Raw genomic sequence first — 8686 nt, forward strand, 5'->3', positions numbered from 1 at the left:
ACAACCGATCTTTCTTCGGGGTTGTTCGCCACCGACGGCCGCCGCGCATTAGCACCTCGCCGGCCCCCCGCGTTCCTCCTCCTCCTCCTCCAGCGGCCCCCGGAGCTGCCCTACCTGTGCCGGGGGGACGCCGTCCGCCGCGTCGGGCGAGTTCTCGAACACCCGGTCCCGGTAGAGGGACCAGAGCCCGACGTTGGGCAGGAACAGGAGCGCCGCCACGAGCAGCCCGGCGACCTGCAGCAGCCGCTTCTCCTTCCGCCTCATCTCCTCTGTGCGGCCGGAAGAAAACTGGAAAGAGTCGCGGCGAGAAGCCTCCGCGTTTTCTTTTTTATTTGTCTCTCTCTCGCCCCCCCTACACCCGAGCGGAGACAACTTTCAGTGTGGCGGGGGAGAGGGGAGGGGAGGAGGGGAGGAGGGGGGCGGACACCGGCGCTGTGACGCCTCTCGCGGCTGCGAGCCCCTTCCGCTAGAGGGACCGAGCCGCTGCGTTCAAATGCACCTCGGAAATAAGAGTGTCCAAGAGTGGCGTACCCACCTGTAGGCTATACCCGGTAACTTCGGACCGGAAAATGGCAAATCGCTGTATTTAAGCTCCACGTATTCATTTTTTTTAAAACCACTTTCTTTCAATGACAAAATCTCAACCCTGAATTGAGCTCAGCCTAATTTTTGGCAAACATATAATGCCCCCGTATGTTACTTGATTATGGCTTACAATCAGGCGGCCTCTCGTCAGGGTTGGAAGTGCAATTTAGGGAGAAAATATTATCGCCCTCAGTGAGCAGATTTGCACCGGTTTCAGTGCACACGAGAAAAAGTCTCCCTGCATGTTCTTCTCTTTAACCTCCTGCTGCCTTTTAACATTTTCCGCCTGAATTCGTTATGAATCTGTTTGTGCGGTCGATCGCTCTTTCACATTTTAGCAGCGTTTGAATGCAGAAAGGCAGATGCTAACGGTTGTGTTTGCCTCTGCAGGGAATAACCTCCTGCATCTTTAGGGAAGCTGTGTTTCTGAACCGTACAATGTCTGTTAAACATTGCAGAGGGATGTTTGCTTCTGTAACAACACCTGCTGGATATGTGGCGTCCACAGGGCTTTTGGTTTTTACAATGCTGAGTATGCTTCTGAGAAGCCACCCAACCTGAAAAATCTTAAAATGCCAACCGTGTTTTGCACAATATTCACTGGATAAAGCAAATTTTCAGTCCGAAATAAAATCTTGAGGTGTTAGAAATCGAAACAAAGCTATTCTACGGCAGTGATTAAAGTAAATGTAGCCAAAACAAAGCCGGCACATGTATTTTTTACACAGAAAACTGCAAGCATGCCGCAGTGAATTTCCATGCAATGTTTCTTGTTAGCTCGAGGATATTTTCAGTATTGAATTCTATTAATTAATTGAATTAATTCATTTCTATTAAAATAATCAAATCAGTGGCTTCAGTCATAATTTACACAATTACACACGTGATTCATCAACTTCTAGTTAGTTTATTGCTGTTATGGCTCAACATACATAAGCACCACAAGCAGCAAAGTCCATGCCGGCCAGCAAGAGTGTTGGGCTGTGAAGAGAATTTGACATGGTGCTTATAAATGCAAATTCCGGGTCGGTCGTGTGATGCCATTCCATTGACTTCAGCCCATTAGTTAAGTATTACACATCCCAGTAAAAAAAAACACATTTACTGCACTTATCTAGATCATTTCCAGTTGTAAAATACACCGAGAGATGAATCCAGAATTATTTCCTTCCCCCGTCAACGTGAACGAGCTTGAAGCCGAGGGCCGGGGAGCTGCATGTCCACTTGCTGTACGGATGCAAACGATCTCCATAAGTTTGAACCGGCTTTGGTAGTTTTCCTTTCTTCAGTGTTTGTTGCGTCAGTATTGTAGCGGCTGCCTGACGCCACCGTAGCACCACGGCTTGAACGCGCCCGCCCGACGACCCGCGGGGTCGGCGAAAACCAAAGCGACTCGACGGAGGAGTGAAGACCTGTTGTTAGATCACACGCGCACGGAGGCGCCGAGCGGGAAACCTGAAACACACATTGATGTTTGGACGAGGAATCAAAGCCCGGCTGGTTTCAGTGAGCTTCAAGTTCGCTCAACGGCTAAACAAAGCCCTTTGCTTGACTTCTACGCAAAGACATCGTGAAGAACAAAAGAACTTGGCAGATCTTTGGCAAATGTTTGTTTCTTTGTACATAATCAGATCCAATCGAGATGGATTCTGCACCAAAACCATATTCAGATGTGTTTTGTTGCCGTTGTTGTCGTCTTTTACCCAGAAAGATAAGTGTCCTTAAGTGCATTATTGCTGCCGTCTGGCAGCTTCTTATTTCATCTTGACGTGTATCCTCTTTTTCTTTTTCTTTGTGTAATGACACGGATTGTGAGTTGCGTCTATTTTGTGTGTATTAAGATATTGAAGAGGATATTTTGCCTGCACTTTAATCAGAGCTGAAGATACCTCCTCCCCTCCGACGCGAATCAGCAAGGAAACGTTATGAGAAAAGTGATTCTGACTTTGGAAGGTTTCCACCCGACTTGTCATACTGCTGAAGCCACATATACACCGTATACACACACACACACACACACACACTTTGTGTTTCGCACAGATCAAGGACTATATATTTTAGCTCCCATCTCATTCACTGGAAGAGCATTTGAAGGGGATCATTCTGTGGCACAAAAAAAGAGAGAACCTCCTGCAATATGCGTACTGTGTGGGCACGAGAGCCTCGTTCCACGATAGACGAGAAAGAATGGGAACTTATCCTTTACCTGTCGCCCCCCCCCCGACGGTTCCCATCACTTGAGGAGCAAAGAGTGACACACTGAGTGATGGATGGTTTCCTGCGGGTCCGGCTCATCGTTCATGACAAACCGCTCAGCGATAATCACTCGTCTCCATCATCCGATCGTCAGCGGTGACACGCCGCCGAACTTCCTGGAAACGGACTCGACTGAGTCTTTGAACACAACAGCGATGGGTGGAGGGTGGAAAGGTGGCGGGTGCAGGGTGGAGGGTGCAGGGTGGAGGGCTTCCGTAGCAGCCGTTTGCTCGGAGATGATGCTGATGTGTGCTACCATTGTCCGATAAACTGGTTTTCCCTTTCTGTTTGTGTTGTTCGTTGGCCTGGAAAAGGTCCGTCTTGCACATCAAAGGGTCTTCAGTTTAGGAAAATAAAGTGCTTTGGTTTACGTCAAGGCGTCCTCGGTGGTCAAATGAATTTCTCTCGGCGAAGCTTCAAACTCAGGATGGAAAGCAACCTGTACGCTGCTGTGATAAACAGCCGCTGGTCCTCTGCTGTTATTTGGTGATGATGATCCGCCGGATGAAAAAGGTACCTCACTCTGAAGTTTAATGTGAATCCATCCTACAGAACAATGGAGATGTTCTGAATACAGTGATCCTCATCATCATTGGATGTTTCCTTTGTTTCCTTTGTCATCATAATTCTGTTTTCCCTCCTCTGGAAATGTTTGTTGACGCACTCGACTAGATTTCACATGAATACCTCTTCTCCCAAACCAACGGCTTTTATCTACCTGACCCGCATGGTGCCGTCAGAGCCCCCGGCTGCTGAAGTGGACTCATCACGAGGCACTCGATGGCCCGCTAATGGGTTTCGGCACACAACAGCCGGCCGGTAGTTTGGCGAATAAAGGTTATGCCGACAGAATGCTTCTCCTGGATGTTCTTGCTAATCGCCTTGATTTGGTTAAAATCCGCACTGAGCTGGTGACACGATCAGCGGGAGTTAAAGGGCGGCGACGTAAATCCCCACCACCTTCAGAGGTTGCAGGGTTCCTCCATAATTCACGGGGGAAGACGTCGAAACGGATTGAGTGTGTCTCGACTCGGGCTGTTCTCTCGTTCTTGGAAGTTCTGAGAAGGAGAAGAGAGAAAATGCAACACACCCGAGTGGACTTTCTCTCTGGTGTTGCTGTTATTTGCCCCTTTTAAGACCCTTTACTGGTCTGTGAGTCAAAAGCAAATATCAATCTCGGCCAAGAACTACAGTTGGCTCATTTATCGCACCAAGATGAGGGAGGGTCCATTATGAGTTAGTGAGACGAGGAATTCTTCAGCTTTAGAAAGAGAGAAAACACTGAAATATTGGAGTCAGGGGGGTCAGGGTTATTTAAATCCTACGGAAAGACCATTTTATTCAAAACAAAACCTCCAGAATATCTAAGGCTCTGAATGCCAGGGCCCAGCCGCGTGTAAGATTAAAACGCAGTAGATCTGTTTAATCATGCCAAACCGCCAGTCTTTATCAACTGTTCATGAATACAAAAAAGAGAAAAGAAGGAGCTTTTCAAGTTGATGCATTTTCTGGTAGAAGACCTCGACTAGATGTTCAAAGACAGTTCTTTTGTTTCCCCGCGGCCTTCGGTGGAGCATTTTAAACCTCCCACGTACTCTTGCCATGTGGCCACCTGTCCATTAAGCCCATATAATCTGCTCGATATTGATGCAATAAAAAGGCCACAGGAGAAGAGCCTGATGAGATCGGAACATCTGCTCCGTATGGCCGGTTTAGCGCGTGCACGCTGCCGAGCCTCCACGCTCGCAATGCAACCGCGGCCGTTCAGGTTCGCCGCTGGCATCTGGACTACCTGCGATTGGCCGGCTTGATTTGGTTTAATCTGTGTCGGACGTTTATGAGCTGGAGAACTCTGGGTCGATTACGTCGAATTTATCGTCACGGGAACAGAAATGAATCGTTCCAATCCTCATCATATTGTGTTCAGTTGATTTATTATTCAGCTGAACGTAAATTCAGAAAAAACTGTTCAAGATTTCTGGACTGGTTTCCAAGGAGCGGGGGGGGGTGGAGCATTTTTACCTTCTCTTACTTCAGGTAAAGGAGTAATGGATCAGCCTCAGCAGGGCGAGTCACACATGTGGCAAACGAGCACTTGTTCATTATGCATTTTGCTGATTGTAAATGAGCGACATTAACCCCCCTCGGGCCATACGTCCCACCCCTTATGTCCCAGACGGACGTGCTGCCTTCAGAGGTCCATAAAGAGTCAGCAGCGTAATTGAGGGAGTTTAGGGGAATTTGGGTAAAAAAAACAAGTCCTGTTAATCCTGAAATTAAGAAGAAATGGTCGCACAAGAAGAGACACCTCGAAGGGCGGACCATCGATCTGAAACGGGAGGGAGTCCAATCATTTAAGTGTTTTTGCAGTTTGAGATCTTCACATCGGTAGCATACAATAGCATCTATATCCAATGCAAATGAATGGGGATTTTCTCGAGTGAACATTTTGAATTAAATTAGCTCCCAACTCAAATTGCAATGTGCGACAGGATGATGTCAACATCATTATGAAATATAATTTGCATTGGGTTTTCAAACTCAATATTAAATGTACATCCATTCGTGAACAACCTTGATTTGCATAGTAGAGTAATTACACACGACTCAACAGCAGGTCTGGACCATTTGTAAACGCAATAAACAACTATTGATACCAAGCAAGCGGTTACATATTGGTTAAAACAGTTAAAACAGCTATTACCCTCACACTTATAGTGTGAGGGTCTAAAGAAAGCTGACGACCTCAATTTCAAGCAATTGTTTAATTCATTATTTATTTGTCTCACAAATTAAATACAAATATCTGTTATTATATTATATTATTATGCCATTAATACGTTTGAGAATGTTTCGCGTCTCATTTAAATACCTAAAAAGATAATTGTCCCGAAGGATTGAACCGGAGGGTAAATGACCTGTGGAGTAAAAACAGATGAGCCGTACTTAGTATTTCACGTCGAGCACGTGACCCCTTTCACACTTTACACGGCTGTTTGATTCCCTTTTCATAAAATCTGGCGATTTGGCGAACTCCAAGCCAACTGCTTCTGTGAAAGAAAATAAAATAAAAACTAGAATCTAAATGGGTTTCAAGTGTCGGGGGGCTTTTACCACCGTGTGCATCATTATAAACACACATCAACAGTATCGGTTTTCAGTCTCCTGAGCTGTGCTCGCGATGCAAAGAGAAACCGCAGCGTAATACTTCAAAACAGAAACATTAATGCCCTCGAGTCAGACAGAGAAATATTATATCAGCGGCCGTATGTAAACAGGACGAGCAGCCACTTAAACTAATACTGGAATTCAAATTGATCTTCAATGAAATGTAAACACGGTCGGCAGCCGTTTCCTGTCAGTGGCCGAGCAGTTTGATTTCCGTCGGCTCTCGGGTGACGTTGAGCGGCGGCGGCGGCGGGACGGAACGCCCTCGTTCAGGCCAAGAATACGATCAATTCTGACTTTTTCTCACCCCCATAAGGAAATCAACAGGAAGTATTATCAGATTGGTTCCTTTCCGAGGAACGCAATGAAGGGGATTTATTGCAGCGTGGCCGGTTATTCCCGCCGCTGTGGACGGTTTGTGGGCGGGTTAACAAGCTATCTGTGCTTCCCGCGAGGACTCGGCCGCAAACAAACAGGTCAAGGACGCGAGCTTCGAGGCGGAGGGGAGGGGAGGGGGGGGGGCGAGCGGGGCCCAGAGTGACGTGTCCTTATCTTCTCTGCGGTGAAGTCGTGATGTTGATCGATGGAATCCCGCGCCGCGGTCGCCACCTCCGAGAGCCAATTAGCGCCGCTCTCCCTCCGTTTCCTTCAGGCCCTTCAGTCTTTCACTGAAGACCAAACTGCACGATTCACAGGTGATGTATTTGAATGTGGTTCCTGACAGGAAGCTTGGCAGAGGCTTAGCTGTGTGTTTGACCACGGTCGGATGGGGCGCAGTGACAGGTCTGTCAGGCTTCTGCCGTTGGTTTAGCTTGGATGCTAAGCTGAAGCTTGGATGCTAAGCCGAAGCGCTTTGTCTCCAGATCCATGACGCACTTTCACATAGTTTCCCAAGTCCGATTCACCAAACCCTTTCGACAGTTTTTGTAAAATGCTCGTGTCATCGGACAGCGGTGCACGAGTTTGCGTTGGAGATACGTATTTCATTTGCATTATTGTGAGCTGCACGGATTGCGCATTAACCGAAGTTTTGATGTGGGACTATTTCTTTATCCCATTTAAACCCCGAAATCCGCTCAGATTAATGGCTTAGCATCCGTTAATCGAAAAATCTTCTTGTTTTTTTCTTAGCAATGGCAAACGGAATATATTTTAATTTGTTAAGAGAAGCTTACTGCGTGTAGTTTCTCCTCTAAGCAATAACATATTTTTTATATTCATTAATTCCATTTGCTGAATGAAACCGAACAATTTTAGTGGTTTAGTTTCTGTACTTGATACCTTTAAATATATATTGACTGAAATAACCCGCGACCAAGTCACCCCAGCATGCTTACCATGGGGGGCAAATGCACTTGAGCACCAAACCAGAATATTTTTCCAGGAGGTTGGAGGTATATTTTTTGGGGGGAAAAACAATCTGCACTTAACGGGAATAAATTGACACGGCAACCCTCAAGCGTCCAAACTGACACCACAGGGGGTTCCTACAGCATCACAGCTTGAAGCGAGTTGGGGGCCAAATGTATTTCACCCAAACCAATTTACTGCTACTCCCTCCAGGTAGATTGCAGATGATAGAGAAATGTTGGAAGTCCATTTATACAATGCTGGACGGTAGATGTGCCATTTGTTTAAATTACATTTAAAACCAAAGTGGCAAGAAATTATTCAATTGAAATTGCAGCTTTATTGTTGCTAACTTAATGAAACAGCCCCTATATCTTATGCGTGAACGCCTGGCTTCTCCATAACTGAATTACAGTAAAAAAAGAAATGGCAGAGAAAGAATTATCGACTTTGCTCAGTAATTCTTAAAAGCACATTGCTAGATAAATTGTCATTGAATTAGAGATCTTTCAATCCAAATGAACGCATCTACAAGTAGATCAACATATCACAAAGACCCTGAATGGCTGAATGCTAACACCTTATGTTCCTCTGACACTGAAGTAGCTGTGTCTGTGTTACCGGCCCGCTCCTTTCCATCATTCCAGACACGACCGTCCTCAGAAGCTCTCTGGGAGTGTTTGCTGCCCACAGCGTTCTAATTTCCCTCCCTTGTCACTCCCTGGTTGTCGGCTTTTTGTATTGCTTTAATCGTCTCCCTCACTGATGTCACTAAAACACACTTCCTCTAAGTGTTGATCCCATAAACATTTCCCCAGGCATCCTGCGAGCTCTGATAGTCCGCAGCACATCAGCGCCGTGTTCTTAGCTGCGGCGATATTGCTTTTTGCGGCGCGTCCCATTTCCCCGAGTCCCGCGAGACGTCATATAACGCTCAACTTGTCACAGCGGCTCTGAGAGCACGAGGGCGAACCGCCGGTACATTAAGGCCCAGCGGCATATCCGAGACGATTTGGGGTCCTGCGCGTGTCCTCGAGGAGACAAACTCGCAAGTGCAAAGGGGATTTAGATCTTATTTTACGCCTTAAGCCCGGCAGAGAGAGAACCAAAGACCGATTCATCCCCTCCGCTGTAGAGTTTCTCATTTGCAAGTGAAATATTGGGTCTAGTGAGCCTGCTAGGAACACACATGTGCTGATGATGGTAACGTTGCTCCGTCGATCCAAAGCTCTGGTCCTTATGAGATATACTGTATGTATCTGAAGAAGAAACCTCATTGAGTTGACCTCCCAGGACAAAGGCGTTGCATTAGAAGCAGGAATAGCTT

The 8686-nt window shown here is 46.6% G+C and overlaps 1 protein-coding gene across 2 annotated transcripts in view; it reads right to left on the reverse strand.

Moving 5' to 3' along the window:
- The window catches only part of LOC120822158 (polypeptide N-acetylgalactosaminyltransferase 10), a 44633-nt gene extending 43291 nt beyond the window's left edge, over nucleotides 1-1342 (reverse strand). For both annotated transcript variants that reach the window (XM_078106901.1, XM_078106902.1), the window contains exon 1: nucleotides 115-1342. In XM_078106901.1, the coding sequence (XP_077963027.1) occupies nucleotides 115-264 (150 nt within the window). In that variant the 5' untranslated portion in view covers nucleotides 265-1342. The remainder of the gene's footprint in view (nucleotides 1-114) is intronic.
- Between the last annotated feature and the right edge of the window lie 7344 nt (nucleotides 1343-8686).

Source organism: Gasterosteus aculeatus, chromosome 7, assembly GCF_964276395.1.
Source record: "Gasterosteus aculeatus chromosome 7, fGasAcu3.hap1.1, whole genome shotgun sequence".
NCBI lineage: Eukaryota > Metazoa > Chordata > Actinopteri > Perciformes > Gasterosteidae > Gasterosteus > Gasterosteus aculeatus.